The sequence below is a fragment of the Callospermophilus lateralis genome, chromosome 8 (genome assembly GCF_048772815.1).
Source record: "Callospermophilus lateralis isolate mCalLat2 chromosome 8, mCalLat2.hap1, whole genome shotgun sequence".
NCBI classification, from domain to species: Eukaryota; Metazoa; Chordata; class Mammalia; order Rodentia; family Sciuridae; genus Callospermophilus; species Callospermophilus lateralis.
Window position 1 is genome coordinate 67,162,303 of NC_135312.1, and position 24,018 is coordinate 67,186,320.

At 35.9% G+C, this 24,018-nt stretch overlaps 1 protein-coding gene across 7 annotated transcripts in view; it reads left to right on the plus strand.

Moving 5' to 3' along the window:
• Positions 1-24,018, plus strand: part of Ptpn13 (protein tyrosine phosphatase non-receptor type 13) — a 201,942-nt gene that overhangs the window by 34,021 nt on the left and 143,903 nt on the right. For all 7 annotated transcript variants that reach the window (XM_076864474.2, XM_076864476.2, XM_076864480.2 and 4 more), the window contains exon 2: positions 6,778-6,896. In XM_076864474.2, coding sequence (XP_076720589.2) covers positions 6,782-6,896 — 115 coding nt within the window. In that variant the 5' untranslated portion in view covers positions 6,778-6,781. The remainder of the gene's footprint in view (positions 1-6,777; positions 6,897-24,018) is intronic.

Sequence of the window (24,018 nt, forward strand, 5' to 3'; positions counted from 1 at the left end):
TGTGTGTGTGTGTGTGTGTGTGTGTGTGTGTGTATGTGTATGTATACACACTCTTCCTAATGGACTTTATTTAAATCCATCTAAGTGACTTTGTTTATCACTTACATAGATTCTGTATTATCTCTAAGTAACCTATGGAATTTGAGCACTTCCTACTGTTTCATGTTTCTCTCTTCAGAAGGCTTATTTCCTCTGTCAGGAAGGTCTTAATTATACTGCTTTTGTATCTACCTTTCTCCTATACATTTAGAAGTCTCCATATTCACTGTGTAATTACTGATTTACCTTCTACTTGAGGTTTTTTCCCAGGTCCTATTCCTGTTCAGTTTTTTGTTGTTGTTTATGGCCCGAGATTCATCCTAGAACTTTCCATGTATGAGGTATTAAATGAATGTTTAAGTATCAAGTTAACTTATAGATATGCTTGGAGTTTATTTGGTAATTAGTATGGCCTTAAATGATGTTTATAAGAAGAGTAATAATGTGATGACAGCTCAGATTTAGAATTGCTAATTAAGAAGTATGAAATAGATGAGATATAGTTTATACTAAATTAATCTTTAAGTAAGGCAACTGAGAGCTTAATCAAGAAACCAAGGTATAGATAGCCATTGGCACAAAACTGTAATCCCAGCCACTCGGGAGATTTAGGCAGGAGGTGCAAGTTTGAGGTCAGTCTGGGCAATATAGTGAAACCCTGACTCAAGAATTTTAAAAAGTACTGGGGATGGAGCTCATTGGTAAGGTGTCCTGGATTTAATCTCCAGCTATTAAAAAAACAAAACAAAACAAAAAAACCCCACCAAACCAACCAAGTACCTGGTCTCCTATTGTGTTCCTACACCTATTAACCATTCTTTCTCCATCCCTTTCCTCATTGTGAGGTGTCCCCCAAAAGCTCATGTGTGAGACATTGCAAAAAATTTGGAGGAGAAATGATTGGGTTTTGAGAGCCTTAACCAATCAGTCAGTTACTCCCTAATGGAATTAACTGAGTGGTGACTGGAGGCAGTTTGGGTGTGGCTGGAGGAAGTGGTTGATTGGCGGGCCATGGCTATTGGGTATGTATTTTGTATCTGAAGAGTGGAGTCTCTGTCTTTCTTCTTTCTGATCATCATGTGAGCCACTTCACTCTGTCACACTCTCCCTCCATTATGTTCTGCCTCTCCTTGAGGCCTGAGGAATGGAGCTGGCCTTCTATCGACTAAGGCCTCTGAAACCTTGAGCTCTCAAATAAGCTTTTCCTCTTCTACAGTTGTTCTGGTTGGGGAAATTAGTCACAGGGAGAAAACTGACTAAAACACCCATGTTCTTCCAAGGCGCTGGTAAACACTACTCCATTCTCTACTTTGAGCGATACTTTTTAGCTTCTACATAAAAGGGAGAATATGTAATTTTTTCAGAAGATGGAATATTTCACTTAATGTAATGTCCTCAGTTCTATCCATTTTGTCACAAATTATAAGAGTTCCATTTTTTTATTATGACTACATAATATTTCATTGTATATAAATACCACATTTTCTGTATCCATTCCTCTGTCCATGGACACCTATGTTGATTCCACATCTTGGCTGTTGCTAACAGTGCTGCAGTAATCTGCAAACAGATGTCTCTTCCACAGACTAATTTTAATTCCTTTAAATTGACTCAGTAGTGGAATTCCTGGGTCATATGATACTTCTATTTTAAGTTTTTTGAGGAACTTCCATACTATTTCTATAGTAACTGTACTAATTTGAATTCCTACCAGTAGGGTAGGAAAATCCCCCTTTCTCTACATCCTTGTGAGCATTTATTTATTGTTGTCTTTTTCTACCTGGGGTTAATTAGTAAAGTTTAATAGCAGCTTTTAAGGATCATTTTGATTGAGTTCTTTAACTCCATTTTCAAATCTAGTTAATTAAAATTTCTGAAATATTTTAAACTACATTCATATAATTAAATGCCAATTTTTAAACATGTTTCATGAGTCTGAAAAAAAAACAACAAACAATAGCAAAAAAAAAAAAAAAAAAGCTTCCCAAATACTTCAGTTAAGTTTTCTAATGAGTGAAGATTTATCTGGAAAAATTTACATATAGCAAGACATTAATTTCTCTTCTATGTTCAAGTGGTATATTTTGTACATTTTAAAGTTCAAGTCTCAATCATCTTCACATTTACACTTTAAATTGGAACCACAGCCTAATCTAACCAGTTATAATAACTGGCCTATTTCTCTTAGCTGTATATGTACAGATTCTTAATTTAAAAAATACCAATATATGAACTTGCTTCTTGTAAAGTTTTATATCTTAATTCTGAATCTTCCTCGGTTAGAAGATGCTTACATTTTGGGTGGTTGCTTCTGGATTCATTTCTTTGAGGCCCTCAGTTGAATCTCCTGCACTGCAACTCTAAACAAAAACAAAGAAACCGTCATGAATTGTTTGGTGTTGCTGTATAGGAGATCCAACTGAGGGCCCTGCTCAGGCCAGACAAGGGCTCTACCACTGAGCTACAAGTCCGCAGTCCATGTTTACTTAATGATTAAAGAAACCCTCAGGCAGGATGCTGAGTGAATTCTTGCTCAAAACTCATTGCACACACAGAGCTCTAGTTTATAGCTGCTTTGTTCTTGAAATAGAGTGCTTTTATAGCCCCTTTCCCCTAGATTCAAGTTAAGCATTCTTAATTAATTAACTACCAGACAGGTTATTATGTCACTTGATTGGATTCAGTTAATCTGTTTACTATTTCATTCTATTCTGAATCACTTAAATATGCTTTCTATTCTTGAGCCACACTCCTTCAGGATTAAAATGACATCTGTTGGTATCCTTTTGTGGCACTGTCTAATTATACGGACCCAGTTTTACGTCATACCAGTAATTCTTATGTTAACCAAAAATGTAACAATGATTCTGGTTGTATAGCATAAGTAATTTTTCTTATTTTAATTTCTTTCCAATACCTTTGTAGTTATCATATAGCACACATGTTTTAAGAAAATAAAAGTAATATGTTATTTTTATTGTAAAACAGAGCCTTTGCAATAGTAAAATAATTCCAGTCATAGTTTTGTACCCCAAGTTATCTAGTATTGTATCTAAAGGAAACAATTGCACCATAAATTAAAAATTTTCTTAACTAATTTTTTTTCCTAGCCTTAATCAGTGTTCTGTTCCTTCTATGTTTTGGAGTCCTTAAGCATCACCGCAGATGGACATAGAAACCAGATACTGAAAAGACAAAAAAGTATTTTAAATGAAATTAACAGAAGATTAATCAAATATAATTTAGAACTGATTATATCAAGCAACATTGGCATAATTAGTACTCTTTAGATAGAAAAGTCAAGCATTAAAAAAGCCATCATATGAGAAATTACCTTTACTATTTTATTTTCTTATATATACAGAGTAATTAATGTTTTAAAAGCCAATTTCTTTAAAAAGGTATATAAGAACCAGTATTTTAAGATTTTGAAACTCAGAGCCAGGAGGTTGAGTTGCAACATGCCCAGGAAAAAGAATAAAATAAAATTTAGAACCAGGCATGGTGGCACATCTTTGTAATCTAGCTACCAAGAGGCTGAAGCAAGATGATCACAAGTTTGAGGCCAGCCTCAAATTTTGCAAGAACCTGCAATTTTGCAAGAACCTACACCCCTCTGCCAAGAAGAAAGAGACAGAACCACAAGCAATTTACTTTGTCCATCACTCCTCTTTCTTTCTTCCCACCACCCCGCTGTCCCCCGCCCTAGGAGTTCTTTCCCTGCATCTATATAAAGACTCAGGTAGTGATTTTCTCCTTACTATTGATGGTATAGTCACTTAAGTTTAAAAGACAGTTCCATTAAAAATGCCTACTCGTTATATAAACCAATATTTATATCTCCATTCAAAATTTAAACTTTCCCTTCCCTAACTGCAGTTAGCTTATAGATGGTAGGCAATGTATTTAACTTTACTTTTTATTGCTTATCTCCTTACCCTCCGGCAAGTTGCTATATCCAACCTCATTGGGATTTAAACTATAGGAATAGAAGCAGAAAATCAGTTTTTCCTGATTTCTATTGTAAAGAGCTTCATTTGTTCATTTTATTTCTTTTAGAGCTTTATGGTTATTCATAGTAGTTGAGGTCTTTTAATTTACTCTAATTTCCACACAAAAGAGAAAACATTCAGTTTGAGTTTCTGAATTTGGCTAATTTCACTTAGCACAGTATTCTTCACTTCCATCCATTTTTGTTTTAAACTTAATATGTTTAAGGGTGGCCTTTTCTCTTGTGTGTATTTCATAATTTTTTTTTCAGTGTCCACTGGAACTGTACTTCCTGTGACAATCCAGAAAATTTTTTCTCCAGTTAGCCAGTACCCTTTAACCCTTCTGGTCTTCAACTTGCTTTCTTCTCAGGCCATTTTTTCAATAATAATAATTCTAATTCTTCTTCCTCCTCTTCTCCTCCGTCCCTCTTCTCCTCTTTCCCTTGCTCTTTCTTCTTGGCGGTGCTCTGTATATTTCAGGTGGCACTTTGGGTAGACATGCATTTATATGTGTATGTTTTTGTATATGCGCAATGCTGGGAATGAAAACTATTTTGATGCATATTTTGAGATATAATTCACATGCCATTCAATTTAGCACATACCTACATACCTTGGGTGTTTTTAGTATCTACAGAGTTATGCAACCATCACTACTATCTAAATATTAGGATGTTTTCATCCTCTGGGCAGGACTGAAGATAGCTCCTGGCTTGTCCTCTGTCCGGCCTGCTTCCTTGCCTCTCTCCTCCCCCGTTCTGCAAGTGTAGCTGGCTCCAGACACAGCCTGCTCCCTCACTCTTGTGTGTGCTCTTCTCCTCTCTCCCTCTTTGTGCTAATTTGTGTAATAGCCAGTGCCATTAGATTACTGTATCAGGTACCAGTTTGCCATGTCACCTCCAACTCCAGGGAACACATTATCAAACACTCCGAGGGATCCCTGTGAAGCCTCTTTTACTGACTTGAGGTAAAAGGAAGGCCCCTTCCTACACCCATTCTGCTTTAGAGGAGACATGAAAATCAGTACAAGTTTCTTCAAAGAAATCTTCTTGTGCAATCTTTTTTCTTTATACCCTGTGTGTAGGCTTTGGAGCCATCTAACCGGTTCTCAGATGTAACACTTTGGAAATTTGCTACAGGGTAGTCTTTCCCACAAGTCATGTTGGTATCTGATTGCTAATGGTATCTTGATGTTTCTGTCGAAACTTTCAGTTTATAATATGTTTCATGTGGAAGATAGTAGCTCACACATCTCTCTAAGAAACACAACTTCTACTTTTTACTCTTGGACTAAGGTGCTATGGTTATAATAAGTATGTGAAAACCTAGAGACTTTTGCTATGGGCAAGAGGTCTGAATAAATAATCACACTTCTGTACAAGCTAAATAAAAACCCTTTGGCTTTTTCAAAGCAATATCTTACATCTTTCCTTTTAACTACTATATTATGCGTGATAGTAGACACCCCTTAGGGGCAGACTTTGAGCATAAAATGTTATAGTAAATGTTTTAAAAGAAAAGTGAAAAGACAAGTCTGGCCTTCCTGTACCTGAAATTGCTTTTATTCAATCTGGATTAAACTATCATAAATGTAAACTAAAAGAAAACTCCTGCTTTTCTTATGAGTTTTAAACAAAGTCAACTTTTGTCTAAATCAGATGTTTTTATAGTTTCATTTTAAAATTTAATGAGAAACTTAGTTACAGAAAATATAATTAAGTTCTGTATTTAACATTTTCAGTATCCTTTGGCTTCTTTCCTAAACCCATCTGCTGCTGTGTACTAATAGATATACCGCTTTATTTATTTATTTATTTTTTTGGTACCAGGAATTGAACCCAGTTGTTCATTACCACTGAGCCCAGCCTTTTTTATTCTTTATTTTCTGACAACATGGTCTCACTAAGTTTCTTAGGGTCTTGCAAAGTTACTGAGATTGACCTCAAACTTGGTGATCCTCCTATCTCAGCATCTACAGTCACTAGGATTATAGGTATGTGCTACTGTGTCCAACTAATAGACATAAATTATATATTATGCTTAAATTGGTTTGGTTTGGGTATAAATCTTAGTGATACCATAAAGAACAGTTTTCAAGGCATGCCAATTGAGAAAAGTTTATATGGAAGTATTTTGAATAGCTGCATTTTTTCCCTTCCAAAATAAAAATAGGATCATTGAGCCCCATAGAGAATCTTAAATTTAATCAACATATCACAGTTATAGTATATATTTCACAGTTATAGTATATATTTATTAGAGATTATAGAATCCATTAAAAAATGGAATAAATGTGCTCTGCTTTATTCCCAAATTCCCCTGTGATGGCTAAAGATTATCTTTTCCATTCTACGCTTTATATCTGGTGTGCATAGGATGAAACTTGGAACTGAAATCCAAAATGCTTGCAGTTTAGTCGGGCTGATCTAGTTTCATCATCCATCTATATTTTGGTGACTTCTGGTACCCTGGCTTCTCTGTCTTCTCATAAAATAGTCATCACCACTCTTATCCAGTTCTGTCTCTGAGGTGGATCCTGTTAGGCAAGAGCAATTAGTTGTTTTGAGGGGGTTTTCTTCCAATTCCTTTACTCTTTATGAGTTTAAGACTATAGGACTATATTGAAGGCTGTATTGAGAAATTAGGTACACCAGGGTTCATAGTCTCTCATCATATGTAGACCTCTTGCTACTATAAGTGCAGTTAAGTTGCTAATGCCAGACCATCTGTTACCTTTGTTTTCTAGTAATATGCATGTGTCACTAGCTGAGGCCCTGGAGGTTCGGGGCGGATCACTGCAGGAGGAAGAAATATGGGCTGTATTAAATCAAAGTGCTGAAAGTCTCCAAGAATTATTCAGAAAAGGTATGACACTTTTTAAAAAATATTTTATTTTGTATATTGGGTTGTTGAAAAACTGGTACAGGGTAAGAAATTTGATTTTTGTTTGGTGGGGGCTGGGGGGTGACTGGGAATTGAACACCCAGGGATGCTTTACTACTAAACTATATCCCCAGTCTTTTTTATTTTTTATTTTGAGACATGGTCTTTCTAAGTTGTTAGCATCTTGCTGACTTGCTGAAGCTACCCTCAAACTTTCAATCCTCCTGAGTCACGGGGATTACTAGTGTGTACCACTGAGCCCAGCAAGATATTTGATTTTTATTTTGGTATTCCAGTGTTTGGGGCCAAGCATGGAAAGAAATACTAAATCTTATCTCTTTGGGGGCTAAAAATGCTCTAATCTGTCTACATTAATTTGAATATATTCTGTGCACCTGATACTTCGTCAGACATTGAAAGTGTAATGGTTGCCAAAACAAATAACTTTCCATTTCTGCTTGGAACTTATACTTCTGTGTGGGAAGCAACTATTAACATAATAATCCTATGAACAAATATAAAAAGTGCAACCATGGGGCTGGGGATGTGGCTCAAGCGGTATCGCGCTCGCCTGGCACGCGTGCGGCCCGGGTTTGATCCTCAGCACCACATACAAACAAAAATGTTGTGTCCGCCAATAACTAAAAAATAAATATTAAAATTCTCTCTTTTTCTCTCTCTCTCTCTCTCTCTCTCTTTTTTAAAAAAAAAAAAAAAGTGCAACCATGACAGGGGGTAGAAAGGATTCAGTGAGTTTATAAGAACACAAAGTAGGATTTGACCTGGTCATGGCAAAGAAAAGGAAGGCCTCCCTGCATAAGTTACCCCTGAGACTAGGTGAGAGGGGGTTAAAAAACAGTCCTGGCAAAGAGAAAAATATGTACATCCCCTTTACTCTAAATTAGGTAATGTAGGCTAAATAAGTAGCCTGGTACTTCCTTGTCTTGAACACTTGGTCTAAATGGTTATATGACACATTAGAGATTGAATAGTCACCTTTCGGTTGTCCAAAACCTTTGATGTTATGCTGAAAAGCTCCACATGAAGATAGTTTTTGTAGTTCATATCACATGGCAGCACGTGTTTAGTAAGTAGAATAAGCCAAGCTTCTAATAAAAGAATAGGCCTTAAAATTGAATAATAATAATAATAATAATAATAATAATGCCTAATAAACATGACAGAAATAGGTGAAGATTGAGGGTAGTGGTAGTCCTCAAAATGTGGTACTTGGACCACCAGCATTGATGTCACCTAAAACCTTATTAGAATGCCAACACGTAGGTCTATATTAGAGATCCACTAAATAAGAAACTCTGGGAGTGGAGCCTGGCAATTTGTATTTTAGCAAGCATTCAATTACATTCTGATACTACCCTGTGAGAACCATCCATAGGACAGAATTGCTAAAGACCAGAAACCATGGGAACCTTTTGGAATAGTGTAGGAGTAGTCACTAATTGAGTACAGGAAAGTCTAGAGCACAGGGATTTAGAGAAAGGTGGTAAAGCTTTGTTATTGTTTTCCAATCCAGGGACAGGAACTTGGGAAAAAACTGTGCTAGGGCCCACATATTAACTGCTTATTACCTTTACATTTGAGACACCTATTTCCTAAGAGTTTGAAGGTCTTCGATTAGAGTTAGGATTAATCTAAAGAAAATTTATTCTTTTTATCTGAAATTACTTGCCCCAAATCTGGCTATTTTAAATGATCTCTATTGCTTCATTTCATTTTAATTTTTCAGAAAATTCTTAGAAATTCCAAAAGTGTAGGCACTCTAAAGTATAGAGCAGCCACACTCCAAAGGTATTGTTGAAGGAAAGATATGTTGCTGGTATTAGTTAACGATTAACAAGAGTCAGTTGATTAATATTTAAGAAACATCTACTTGTGAGGTATTATGTGGAAGATCCAAATGAGTAGAAGGTATCACTATTGTCCTTAAGGGACTTATTCAGATCAGAAAGATGCATGTAAGAAGTTTTACCACTTCAAAACAGAGTGCCAAATGAATGACAGAGACAATGAGTACTACAGATGTTCAGAAGAGAGAGAGAGAATACATCTTTTTATTATACAAAGGGCAGGATCATTGCCCAGGCCATGACTCACAGAGTATAAAACCTCTTGCACTCTGTAAGTACTTAAGGGTTTTTCCTTCTTTCAAATTTCATAATGTTAATAGAGTTTGAATGTTTGAATTTACAGTTCTTGTCATTGAGAGATAATTATTGCATCACATATTGGCATATTATAATAGAGGCTTATTGGATGTGTTATAAAATTAATTGTGAGGCAGCTATCTCTTACATACTGTCCAATGGGAGCTTGTTACCATAAGGCCCCCAGTCTCATTCTCAGGGTCGTATCAGTAATACAGAGAAATTAAATTTGGCTTCTTTGGCAGTTGGGAGATCACCAATTGTTTTGACTGTTACCTGGAGGAAGCAAATGGTCATTTGATTTACCTGAAATCTATCATCTTTTATTCCTTATATTAGATAATACAGTGTTATTTTACTACAAGTTTTTCTGACTCTCATACCAACTGAAATAAAAAAAATTATCAATTTGTTATTTTTGGATGAATTGTAGGTATCTTAATTCTCTATTAGAAACACTTATGAGTAATACTGGAAATATGTTACTGTAATACAGTGGCCTTCTCGAAGTCTGTTTTTCTAAAATGTGTTTTCCTTCCTTGATGATCTTGGTCTTTCTGGGTCTGCTGTATAAACCTTTGTTTTGGTTTTTGTCAATGTCTTTTTCTCCTCTCTAACTCCTTTGTTGCTTTTGTGCCTTTTTGTTAGTATGTGAGTACAAACATGCTATTCCCATAAGAGAAAGATGGAAGTAAGCATTTCCTCTGGGGGATTTTTGAACAAAGGTCAAGAAAATAATCTGTTTTTTTATCTTTTTGAGTCTCCCAACAATTTGAGACTTTTAGCATTTCTTAAAACAAAAGCTTTATAATTATTATTCAGAGAATCATGCTGTCTAAGCATGACCTCGTTGAAAGATCCCCATCTTCAAGTGAGTTTTTCTTCAGAGGAAGAAAAATTTTAAACTTGTAAGCAACATGCAATTCCAAACAATTGATGCTGATGATGGTAGTTGATGTCCAGCCTGTGTGCTGCTTTAGTACCGATATTCAGGAGATGAGTATTGATAGGGAAGAGTCAGGTTTACTTAAGGATAGCTCTGAAGAAGATTGAGGGTCTACCTCCTATAAAAGCTCCATCCTTTCTGGCCAGGCAAAAGTGTGTGTGGAAAGGGAAAAAGGCAGTAGGACTGCAAGCTGAGCGGGGTCTTCATCAGTGAGGGGTGTGTCTTTACCAGGGCACTGCAGTGGATTTCAGTCTTCTACATCTGGTTACTAAAAGTGTTAAAAAGGCCTTCTGGATTCTATGCATCCAAAGGTTTAGTAGTTAACATCTAAATGGGGCTTCTCTCTAAGAAGAAAAAGATTAGGGAAGGTAGAAGGGCAAAAGAGAAGGGGGAACAAAGGATAATTTTAAGGGAGCCCCTCTTATGGTTCTGCGTCAGACACCACCTTGGGTGCTTTCCAATTCAATTTTGATAAGAGCTTGAGGACTCAGTCCTCTGAGAGTGTCTCTCATTTTAGGCCCCAATCACAAACCTCACATTGTTTTACCTGTGCTTCTTCTTGATGGCTATAAATTGAGGTTCAATTAATTTGTGAGAGCAGCTCACAGAACTCAAGAAAGCATGCTTACTGGCATATTATAAAGGATATTGCAAGGGATAAAGATGAAAGATGCATAAGGCAAGGTACACAGGAAAGGGTATGAAGCTTCCATGCTCTCTGGGTATTCTCCCCACCTCTAGCAGCTTCCATATATTCGGATATCAGGAAGCTCTCTGAGCTCAGTTCTTTAGGCTTTTATGGAAGATTGATTATGTAGGCATAATTGACTAAGTCACTGGCTGCTTACTAGTGATCCACTTAATGCTCCCTCTCTTCCCATGAGGCTGGGGGGTTGACTGAGTAGGAGGCACTTGTTAGATGAATATCATTGTCTAGACCAGCATGATACACTGGAGTCCCAGTCAGAGGCCCAGTCCTGGAAATCCAACAAATCATATTCAGCCACTTGCCCCAAAAACTGAACAGGGGAGAAAATATGTGGGTATGTGTGTGTGTGTTGAAAAGCAGAAAAGGAACTTTGATCAGTACAGCTACACCAGGAAGACAAAGGAGACCAGCATTTCCAGCCCTATCTTCAGGGTACTAGCATGAGCTTCCAGATTATACAGACAAAAGGACCAGAAGTATGCATAGTCAAGCAGTTATGCTCAAACTGTGGCCTGGCTGATCGTTATCTAAGGATTGGTCAGGCAGAGGCCTTGTTAGAGATAAGAAAGTTGCTCTTGCCAGGGAGGTAGTTTTCACTCATCACAAGAGGTTTATAGATCAGACCTGTTCTTCTTGAAATCCACAGTGACTGATTCAGAGCAAAGGAGACAGATGCAAATAGAGCCAGAACCTGGGCATGGTGGCACACGCCTGTAATCCCAGCTTCACAGGAGAATGAGAAAGGAGGATAACAAGTTCAAAGTCAGCCTGGGTAATTTAGCAAGACCCTCTCTGAAAATAAAATTTTTGAAAAAAGGAAGGGAATGTAGCTCAGTGATAGAGTGCTTTTGTGTAGCATGTTCAAGGTATCCTGAATTCAATCCCCAATACACATATACAAAAAAAAAAAAGAGTAGAGGGAAAGAGAGATGCCAAGTTTTAAATCTGTTTTTAGTTATACTGATTGGACATTTGCAAACGCAAGTGAAGAGCTTAAGTTCTTGTTATAAGCACAGTGGCCAATTTAAATATTTCTTACAAAAGTGAAAGAGGTTGAGTATTGATGAAGACCAGGGTAAAGAAATGACTAAATGGGTTACATAATTTAGGAAATCCAGTATTGCATAACATCTTAAAAGCAGCTCGGACTAAGCGATGACATTGTCTCTTAGCTCAATTATAAAAGATGCCTGGTAGATACGTTAACACATATGTTTGCCAAGACCACTCCTGCTTTTCGAACTTGACAAGATAAAAATATACAAGCAAGTTTGCAAATCTGAGTGACTTCACCCTGGGGGACATTTTCATACCATATGGTAATGGACTGGATAATCATTAATGACTAATGGGATTCTAGTAATAAGCCAGTATCTTTTGAGTTCTGTATCCTTTTGATTCAAGGAATTCATGTTCCAAGTCTAAGGTTGGACTGATACTGTGAAATATATATGCAGTTTTTATCCCTATTTCCTTGCATACAGTTCCAAAAATCCTTGGATCTACAAAGTGGTAAGTGTATTTTTGTATGGTAATAGATTGACTGGTGACTGGAAGTCCCCAGGTAGTTAGGTTGGGGAAGTGGGGGTGAGTGGGATTTGGTCACTGAAAGACCGAGGCAGAATTAGAGGGTTGAGACCTTTCAGCTCTACTTGTCCGTCTGTCTGTCTGTCTGTCTCTCTCTCTCTTTTGGTACTGGGGATTGAACTCAGGGGCATTCTACCACTAAGCCACACCTCCAGCCCTGTTTTGTGTTTTATTTAGACAGAATCTCACTGAATTGCTTAGCACTTTGTTTTCGCTAAGGCTGGCTTTTGAACTGGCAATCCTACTGCCTCAGGCTCCGGAGCTGCTGGGATTACAGGCATGTGCCACCGCCCCAGTTTAGCCTCACTTCTCTTAATGCCACCCCCAACTCCCCCCGCCCATACAGAGGAGTAGGATTGAAAGTTTAGGTGATCACCAGTGGTCTATGATTTAATCATCATGTTTATATAATGAGATTTCAGGAGAACTTCAGATAGCTGAACATAGAGAGGTTCCTGGAGGGTGTTGTGCCCAGAGAGAACAGAGAAACTCCACACCCCTCCCACATACCTTTTCCTGTGCATCTCTTCCATTTTTGTATCTTTAAAAAATATATTCTTTACAATAAACCAGTAAGTGTAAGTAAGATATTTTCCTGAGTTCTGTGGGAAATTCTTATCAACTTCACTGAACCTGAGGAGGGGCGTAGAAGGAACCTCAACTTGTAGTCCATCAGACAGAAATACAGATGACAACCTGTTTGCAGTTGGAGACTGAAATGAGAGCTTTCTGCAGCTAGGTAGTATCAGAGTGGAACTGAATTAGAGGACACCCAGTTGGTGCTCACTGTATAGTTGATTGTTCAGCTGGTGTGTGGGGAAGAGACTCACATTCAATGACAGAAGCATGTTGTGAGAACATAGAAACTGGGTTGGTTTGTTTTTCCTGTATTTCAGAATACACCTTTAAGATTTCAGTTTTTGCATCCTAGATGAATTCGTGTAGGTATTCAGTGGTTCTAAATAATATTTTAAAAATGCTATTCTTGTGCTTTTTCTGGATAATCTTTAGAAGTGAGATTATTGCTGCTTTAGAATGCTTAGCTTACCATTATATAAATTGCCCAAAATAGTAATTATTTTAGTTGTGAAGCTGTTGCCCTCTGCAGAAAAGAGCTCTTTTGAAACTATGGAATTTTAAATTGTTAGAGTAGTTGATTAATTGGTGTTAAATCTCCCTTTCCTGAAAGGATTTAAGTCTTATATAAATCTGTTTTATGTGGTTACTTCTGGTTCCTTGTTTAATAAATAAAATAATAACTAATAACGAAATGAGCAATTTGATGTTAAAAAGCTAACAGAATAAAATAAAAGAAGTACTAAAAGCGTGCATGATTTATTATCAAAATAAAAAGTTTAACGAACTAAAAAGAACTACTTCGTATTCTTTGGTATTCGAAGAAGACTATGTTGTATTTCTTGTTATCTTTAGAAAACAAATTTGGATAAGGTAGCAGAGAACAGGATATATAGAACCCTTTGGCTGTATTTTATTATAAATTCTTTGAAAATAAATTTGAGAATGACAAATTAGTACAGATATATGGGACAAATATCAAATTTTTCTTCATTCCCTAAGAAATATTTTAAGATCAGAATTTATAGGTACTTTAAAAAAGTCTTATTAGAGAATGAAAAAATGCATTTTTCTATCAGCAAAATTTAGTGATGTATTAAGGTGTTCTAATATATAAAATCCTTGTATTATACAAACAATTTCAGAGACTCTCCTGATATTGTAAGAAAAAAAGTAGAAGAAATGCCTACATAAGCTCAGAACACTTACACATATATATTTTTAAAATTTTTTCTTAGTTACACATGGACACATATCTTTTTTTGTTAATTTATTTTTATGTGGTGCTAAGGATCGAACCCAGTGCCTCCCATGTGCAAGGCAAGCGCCCTGCCACTGAGCCACAACCCCAGTCCATTTATACATATTTATTTATGGAATAAAACTTTTAGAGCTGAAGAGATCTCCATTCTGTCTACATTTTAGAGATAAGGAAACAAGTTGTAGTTTAAATAACTCAGAAGTGTTAATATTGGCAGAACAGAAACAACTATTTTAAAGCAAGTCATTATGAGCAATATCTAAAAATTGATAGTTCTTTTATGAGCATAGATGCCAATAGTGTGTTTTGAAAACAATATCATCTCTTTAGATTTATAGATATTGAAAGAATAATAAGGGAAAATTATGAACAAAGTTGTTAAATATTCAATATTCATTCTATATTTTTAAAAACTCAACTAGGAATAGAAAGGAACTACCTCAACCTATAAAAGGGATATACAAAAGGTTAGAACTAACATCATACTTAAATAGTGAAACATTGAATCTTTCCCTAAGATCAGGAATAAATCGAAGATGTGTGCTCTCATTACTTCTTTTCAGCATTGCATTTAAAATTCTAACCAGTGCAGTAAGACAAGAAAAAGAAAGGACATCTACATTAGAAAGAAAGTAAAGTTGTATTTATTTGAAGATGATATCATCTATGTAGAACATTTAATAGTAACTACAAAGAAAGCCACTAGAGCTAATGTGTTTGGCAAGTTAAAGGATATAAGATCAGTATTTAAAAATCAGTCATATCTTTACTTGATATCAGTGAACAACCAGAAATTGAGATTTTCAAATATCATGTGAAAATGGTAAAAAACATAAAATGGACTTTCAAAATATGAAAAAATTAGAGATGAATCTGACAAAAGATATGAAGGCCTATATAATGAAAACTAAAAATAATGCCTAAAGAAATTATAAGACCTAAATAAATGGAGATCTGTACTGTGTTCCTGATCAGAAGACTCAGTGCTATAAAGATGTTAATTTTGTCTAATGGATAGATTTGATTTTTCTAGAATTCAAGAAGTTTATTCTAAAATTTATAAGGAAATTCAGTGGACTTAGAGTAGCCAAAACAACTTTGAAAAAAAAGTAAAGACTCACAAAATCAAATTTTCAAGACTTCTTATTGAGAGCTAGGCATGTAGCTCAGTGGTATATACTGCTTGCCTGGCATACACGAGACCTTGGATTCAGTTTCCAGCACTGCAAAACAAAAACAAACAAACAAAAAAATAAAAATAAATGAGCAACAACAAAAAACTTATTATAAACTTATAGTAACCAAATCAGACAAAGAGATCAATGGTAGCATAATAGAGTTTAGAAATAAACTCACACTTAGGCTAACCTTTAAACACACACTGAACTTCAAACTGACTTCCTGGGATTTGTTGTTGTTATTGTTAAAGCCTTTATATAAAATATAGAAAAGTTTTTTTTTGTTTGTTTGTTTGGTTTGGTTTTTTGCAGTACAATAAATTCAGAGCCTCATGCATGCTAGGAAAGCACTCCACCACTGAGCTACAATCCCAACCCTTTTTTAACTTTGGGACAGGGTCTCACTGAATTGCTGAGGCTAACCTCAAACTTATGATTCTCCTGTCTCATCTCCTGTGTAGCTGGGGTACAGGTGTGTGCCACAGAGATTGTTGTAGAAAGTTTTTATGGAATAAAAATTTTTGACTAAATCTTTACATAGTGTATGCAGCTTTTAAAAGACCAGATCCTAACTACCCCACACCCCTTTTAATTCCTAATTATCTACATTCATAATTTTGTTGATTAAGAGGGCGTATCAGTTGTCTTTGACATGCTACATCTTGCTGTGCATTGGTAAGGCCATAATGAACAGGTCTATCTAGTTAAATGTGTTTCAACTAGATAAAATTACCCCATTTGTTCCTTGGAAACAAACTATAAAACTTGAGATTAAATTTAATATCTTGCATTCTTAAAATGAATAATGTATGTGGTTTGACAAGTGTATGAAGCAGTCATAATGAATAACCCTTTCTTTCCCCACAAACACCTAGGCATTACACTGTTTTAATTGGAAATTATTTTGACTTTAGACATTTTAAACAGACAATTTTCATAAATTCACAGTCATATAGTTTGAGGGGAAAGTTGCTACATGTCATCCTGTCTTATCCCATCCTTGGTGATAAATATACTTTTAATTACTCAGTGTATTTGTTTTAATTTGTATGCTTATGTGAACTTTTAAAATGGTGAGGTATAAAATGTACAGTAAGAGCACTATTCTTGGTTGTACAGCCTGATGGACTTTATGAATGTATGCACACCCAGATTAAGAAACGGACATTTCCAGAACCCAGAAGGTTCCTTCAAGCTCCCTACTAGACAATTCTTTGCCACCAAGGCTAATCATTACTATGACATATCACATACACAAGCTTGGCCTAGTTTTCAACAGCAAAATAAGAGAATCACACAGTGTCTACTCCTTTTTTGTCTAAGTTTTTTATTCAGCATTCTAACTGTTTTTTTTTTTTTCCTTCAGTTTAATTGACTTCTTATATTTCTAGACTGCAAGATTATTCTGGTCAGTTAACAATTGCATTCCAAAAATTGACCTTGGAGAACAGTGTTATATAACTAAGGTTTTTCTTTTTCTTTTTCCTCTTTTTTTCATAACTAAGTTTTTAAAAAAATGTTTGCCAATTTTTTCCCTCAAATGTAGAAATTTAAAGGGTGTTATATGCCTACTATCATTTAGTTTAGATTTTTCTCTTTCCTGGGATGATGTATATTAGTTATAATAAACAGTCTTACAAGAAATATATAACTAATATTTCTTTTAAAAATAGCTCACCTTTCAAATAATTCTACTTTCCTCTTTTGTTTTGAGAAGGAAAAGGTTTTTATAATGTAAGTAGGGGAATGATATCTGAAGAGAGCAGAGAATGAATGGCATTAGTAACAAGAAAAATATTTTTCATATTAGAATCATTTTGTCACAAAACAAAGCTAGTTTCTCTCTGGGAAAGTATATTTTCTTCTTCTGAAAATTGAAAATATACAGTAATCTTCATTGACCTTTCATCCAGTTCTCCAAAAATGAAACAAATGCCATTTCCTGTTGATACTATTGGTTTTTCAGTCTTCGTAAAAATTCCATGCCCTGGAAAGTAAAAGGAAGTCACCTGAGGTCATTTAAATTTTGCAATTTTCCCCTTAGGTTAGAAGAGAACAAAATCTCTTTAAACTTAAAACTACAATTGGGAGAGGGAAAAAAAAAAACTGCTTTATAAAAGACCTTAATTATAAAACTTATTTCTTTTGGTAATTATCTCTGTTATTGTTTGGTAAAATATAATGTGATAGTTTTATGATCTACAGAGGCTATCCTGAAGTTGTTAGGCGGCAACAGAAATGTCAGTGCTTTGAGAGGGTTAGCACTCTATTCCAAAATTGCTCAGGCAAAATGGTTAAAAGATAGCAATAAAATTAAGTTTTTAAATAGACCCTTTACCATTAACAATTGACATTTTTATAACTGCTTAACTAGGGTGGCCAAAAAAGATATGATAGTTGTATTTTAAAAAAGAAACCACCTTCAACCAAACGTTTTTAGAAGTCTTCAGCCTTAATATTACATGTATTGAATAGTATTATTCTCATAGTTGGGATCCTCCTCAGGGAAATAAAAATTATTATTAATTTGAAGACCCTTTCTAGGTACTGGTTGTGTGCCTAATCACATATATATTTATCAGATAGGATGGGAGAGATCAAAGGTGCTCATTGCAATGCTTGAACAGGTACAATATAGATATTTACTGAATTTATAGAAAGTGTTGGAGCAGAAACAAAACACATTAAAAGTTCTTTTGTAGTTTGTCTTAGTTTTGAAATATTACCAAGTGAATATAATGTTATTAGGTGATGAAGGGGGGAAATTTTTCTTACCCATCACTAAGTTCATAGCTGAGGCCACTATTACCAAAGACAGATTAAAAGTGAAAGCATCAATATTTACTTAAAGTAACTTGTAGGTGAAATAGCAGCCTTCAGAAAGGAAGACCCAAGAAATGAGTGACCTTGTTTATATATAGATTTTCTTTTGGTTTGGTTTTGGTTCTGGATATTGAACCCAGGGCCTTACACATTCTAAGCACATGCTCTTCCAGGGAGCCACACCCCCATGCCAAACTGCATGATTTTTATGCTAAATTTGGTGTAGAAACTGAAAAGTTATAAAGAAGTATGTTTGTATAATGAAGTTTGATCTAATGGTAATGAACTAGGGGGAATTCAGAAGGCCTGTTTGTTTAGCTTCTTCTCTGTATCCCTATGTTCAGAGAAAAGGATGATCCTTTCCTCCAGGTATAGGAAGGGTACCTCTTGAAAGAGGGTCTTACGATCTCTTTCAAAGGAGAAGGTTAAGAAAAGATCAGAACATGGCCTTTGTACTTCTGCAGTTTCCTCAAATGCCTGTGTGCCATGTTTGCGGGTAGCAAATCCTGATCCATGTCACTGGATAAGGCAGTTTACTTTTAAATGTCACTAGCATTCTCAGTTGGGTGCCATTTAATCAGCTCCTCCTTGTACACAAAGAGGAGCATTTTATTTTATTTTTAAAATTTGTTTTAGTTGTAGATGACACAATACCTTTATTTATTTTTATGTGGTACTGAGGATCAAACCCAGTGCCTCACATGTGCTAGGCAAGCACTGAACCACTGAGCTATAACCCCAGCCCCAAAGAGGAGCATTTTAGATTTCACTTCTAGTCTAACTTATCTCTGATAGGTATTTGACCTAATCCAATGACTATTTTATAATTTGAATAAAGCAGTTACTTGTAACATTTTCTGACTTTCCATTTCCCTTTTTTTCCTCACTGCTTATTTTTGCCTCTCTTGTATCATTTTGTTTTCACTTGTAGCTTTATGAAAGTATATATAAGGTCAAATATGTATGTAAGTATATATGTGCTTTTAACATGTTCCATTTTATGAGAAACTTATCAATTGACGTAGAATTGGAAACAACTTAATTGAGCTATGACACCATTTTATTAATAATACTATTTAGTGTCCCCAAATAAGAGCAGTGGTTCTTATATGTGTGTGATGTAGGTTGGTCTGAGCATCTGACTCCCCAGGAAGTGTCTTAAAAGTAGTGTGCAGAATTCTGTGCCTCGTCTTCAGAATTCACACAAAAATCCTCTGTGACTTAGGAGACAGAAGGTCTGTGTGGTTTTTAAAAATTATCTCAAGCTTCCAAAATCAAACACTTTGTAAGTATGTTTGTTTCAATATCCAGGTTAGCAAAGCTGATATTTGAAAGCTGAATCATACTTGAAAATATAACTGAACTGGATTGGAGAATAGATTACAGATCCAGAACGTTTTCTGGGTGAATAATTTATTTAGTTTTTGGCGGACACAACATCTTTGTTTGTATGTGGTACTGAGGATCGAACCCGGGCCGCACACTGGGTGAATAATTTAGAGTTTCGGATATTTGGAAATTGAAAGAAAACTTTGCTTTCCTTTACAATGGGACTCCAAAATAACTCTGTGTGTGTGTGTGTGTGTGTGTGTGTGTGTGTGTGTGTGTGTCCAGCATAGTCTTAGTTGATAAATTATTGTCACAGTACAGCTGGGCAGAAGAGCACCTTTAAAACTTGTGGACCAGTGCTATAGAGTTAAAATTGTAAACAAATTCTTTCCCCCCTACCCAACTTCAGTAGATGGTCTGTATGTATGGGTTCCATATCTGTGTATTTCATGAATCACATATTGAAAATGTGATTAGGCCTGTGATGGTCATGTCAGTACTAGACACATATAGACTTTTCTTTTTCTTGTTGTCATTCCATAATTGTTATACAGTATAACAACCATTTACATCATATTGTGCCGCAGTCTTTTGCTGGGCACAAATCACGAGTCTCCACACAGCTTGTAGATTCAAACAGCAATTCTTTATTCCCGAACTCACACCGGCTGTCTACAAACACGCTCTGGGGGAATCCACGTTCTCTGCCCAAATCCCCTCTCTCAAATCCACTCCTGCCTAAATCCACCCCGCATGGGCTTCTGTCTCTCAAAATATACTGTCTGACCTAAGCACTCAAGAGGAACTCAGCAGCAGGATACGCCCTATTCTAAAGGGGGAACACCCTACTCTCCTATTATGCTAAACTTCCCTATTCTAAAGGGGGAACACCCTACTCTCCTATTATGCTAAACTTCCCTATTCTAAAGGGGGAACACCCTAAACACGGATCCTGCCCTGGTCCTTGAGCAAGGTCACCTTTCAGAAGTCCTTCCACTAGACAGCATGGGAGTAAGCTGGCAAGGAATTTGTCATACCTACTTGGCTGATGGCTCCCAGCATCTCCCCCCTTCTGATTAATTAAACAACAAGTAATGTGGCTTAAGGACCGTGCCTGGTAGGTTGTCCAGTTCAACATATGGCTCTTACCCGTCATCGGAAAACTGACCTTTAGGTAACTGACCTTTAGGCGTCAGCCTCCTGTCTTAGGTTGATACCATTGCAACTGGATCATACCCGTCACTGACTACCGGTCCAGCATACAGCCATACTTGTGGATAGGTCTATGCACCAGTGGGGGGGTGAGGTTCTTTGCCTCACCTCTGTTGGCCCCCAAATTTGGCCTTGGTGCCAGTGGGGGAGTGAGGTTAATGTGGCTTAAGGACCGCGCCTGGTAGGTTGTCCAATTCAACATATGGTTCTTACCCGTCATCGGAAAACTGACCTTTAGGCAACTGACCTTTAGGCGTCAGCCTCCTGTCTTAGGTTGATACCATTGCAATTGGATCATACCCGTCACTGACTGCCGGTCCAGCATATAGCCATTGGCCCCCAAATTTAGACCATCACTAGCAGAAGGGAGGAGGATACAGAAATGCCACGACACCAAGCCAATTGACAGTTCCTTTGGAAAAATTGCATCATTGGTGACACCATCAGCAAAGATCACTGGTGACACCATCAGCAAAGATATGCCAGCATTACCACAATTTGCTGCACTAAACGTAGTTACATAGTCCAGGCAAGTTCTGTAAGCAGTTCAAAGGGGAGGAATCTATCAATCTGTCCGTCTCTTCCCAAAGTCCGTTTCCTCCCAAAGTAAGTTGACTCCTTGATTGAGCATACTTGTTGAGTTATATTCATTGGGATGAAGATAGGAATTCTGGCAATGATGCTAAAAAGACATTAACCTGAAAAGAATTATTAAATATAATGAAAAGGAAAGGTGAAAGTAAACAAACAGATCTGTTAACCTACTTAAAAAACAATCCTTAACAGCTGTTTACCTGATTTAAATTAGTAAACAAGCAGATCTGTTAACCACCTTTAAAAACAATCCTTAACAGCTGTTTACCTAATTTAAATTAAACCATTTAAATCACGTGAATAAAAAAAAATAATAATTTGGATCCATTTTCTCATGAGCGCTCCTCATATATGAAATATGGACATACGCACACACAGACATATAACACAAAACACAAATGTGCAAACAAACGTACAACACATAAGATAATAATAAAGGCCTTGTAGCTTTACCTAGGTGAAATCTCCATTGCAATGTTTAAAAACTCTATAGTCAAAAAATAAAACTGATCAGAAAAACATTAACCTAGGTTTGTATGAGCTCAAAAAATAAAAATAGAACCTTATGATGTGGAAAAATGCAATAATAAAATAGATATTGAAAAAAGCATCCTGGTTAATCACAGTCGCAGATGTAAGAATGGCCAAGCTGGAGTTCTGGATATCAGCTGTTATGGATTTGAGTCAAATTATCTTCTTTTTGATCTGTAGAAATTGCTTTAGTTAGTCTTTCTGGAATCCAAATCGGCTGCTGTTCTCCCTGTGGAAACACACAAACAGAGCCCCGACTCCAGACAATCACTGGGTCTGGACCTTTCCATTGTCCTGTTAGAATATCTTTCCAAAGAACTTTAGGCTTATGCACATTTTTTGGATACATATGCCTTTCCGCAGCACTAAGTCCTGATGAATCCAAATTTAAAAAGTTTAGAGTAAAAAGCGTTATTTTAAGTTTATCTTTGGGGGATATATACCCCTTTCCAATTCCCTCTTTTTGTTTTAGTAAGTACGTTTTAATAGTTTGATGAGCTCTTTCAACTATGCCTTGTCCCTGTGGATTGTATGGAATTCCTGTTATATGAGTAATACCAAATGATGAGCAAAATTGTTTAAAAGAGGTAGAGGTATAGCCAGGACCGTTATCAGTTTTTAACTGTTTAGGAACACCCACAGTGGCAAAATTTTGTAAGCAATGAGCTATAACATCTTTAGTTTTTTCTCCGGCATGAAGGGAGCCCATCAAAAATCCGGAAGAAGTATCAACTGTAACATGTAAATATTTTAATTTTCCAAATTCTGGCAAGTGTGTGACGTCCATCTGCCAAATATGGTTAGGTATCAGTCCTCTAGGATTGACTCCAAGATTAACTTGTGGTAAAAGGGTCACACAATTTTGACATTGTTTTATTATATGTCTGGCTTGTTCCTTAGTTATTTTAAAACGCTTTTGTAAAGTATTAGCATTAACATGGAATTTTTTATGAAAATTCGTAGCTTCTTCTAGTGTAGAGAAAATATGTATGTCATGTGTAGTTTTATCTGCTAAATCATTGCCCAAACTAAGGGCTCCAGGCAATCCTGTATGTGCTCTAATATGTCCTATAAAGAATGGATCTTTTCTGTCCCAGATTAGACTTTGTATAGTGGAAAACAAAGAGAAAACAGTAGAAGAAGGGGAAATCCTACCAGCATCTTCAAGAGATACTATAGCATTAACTACATACTGACTATCAGAAAATAAATTAAATACAGAATCTTTAAACATTGAAAAGGCTTGTAATACTGCATTAAGCTCTACCTTTTGAGCTGATTGTTTGGGTACTAAAAATGTAAAAGTTTGATCAGGGGTAACTACTGCTGCTGTACCATTATTTGACCCATCAGTGAATATATTTGGAGCGTTCATGATAGGGGTTTTTCTTGTCATTTTTGGAAAAACTACAGGATGCTTAGACCAAAAAGACAACAAAGGATTAGATGGTAAGTGATTATCAAATGAAACATTAGATTTACACATGATTATTGCCCAAGTATTTAACTCATTAGCTAACTCATCAATTTGATCCATAGTATATGGAGTAATAATTTTATTGGGAGAAATTCCAAACACTCCCTTTGCTGCTTTTATTCCTTTGAGTATTAATTGTCCTACAGCCTCAGGATACCTAGTAAGAATAGTGTTAGGAGAATAAGATAAATGTATCCACAATAATGGACCTTCTTGCCAAAATACTCCTGTAGGAATATTTTTTGTTGGTAGTACAATAAATAATAAAGGCAAACTTATATCAATTCTATCCAAATGTATATTTTCCATATATGTTTCAATAATTTTCAATGCCTTTCTTGCTTCAGGAGTTAACATGCGAGGTGAGTTTGGATCTGATGGACCTTTTAGAATATCAAATAAAGGTCCCAACTCTCCTGTTGGTATGCCTAGATAAGGCCTTATCCAATTTATGTCTCCCAATAACTTTTGAAAGTCGTTAAGTGACTTGAGTTGATCTACTCGTATTTGAATTTTTGGTGGACGGACCATGGTTGAGGATAATAGAACTCCTAAATAATTAATTGGAAAATTTAATTGTACTTTATCTATTGCTATCTCTAGATTATAATTTTTTAATAAGTTTGTAAGTGTGGCATAACATTCCAGCAATATGTTTTTATCTTTATGTGCCAATAATACATCATCCATATAGTGAAATATTTGTAGTTCAGGAT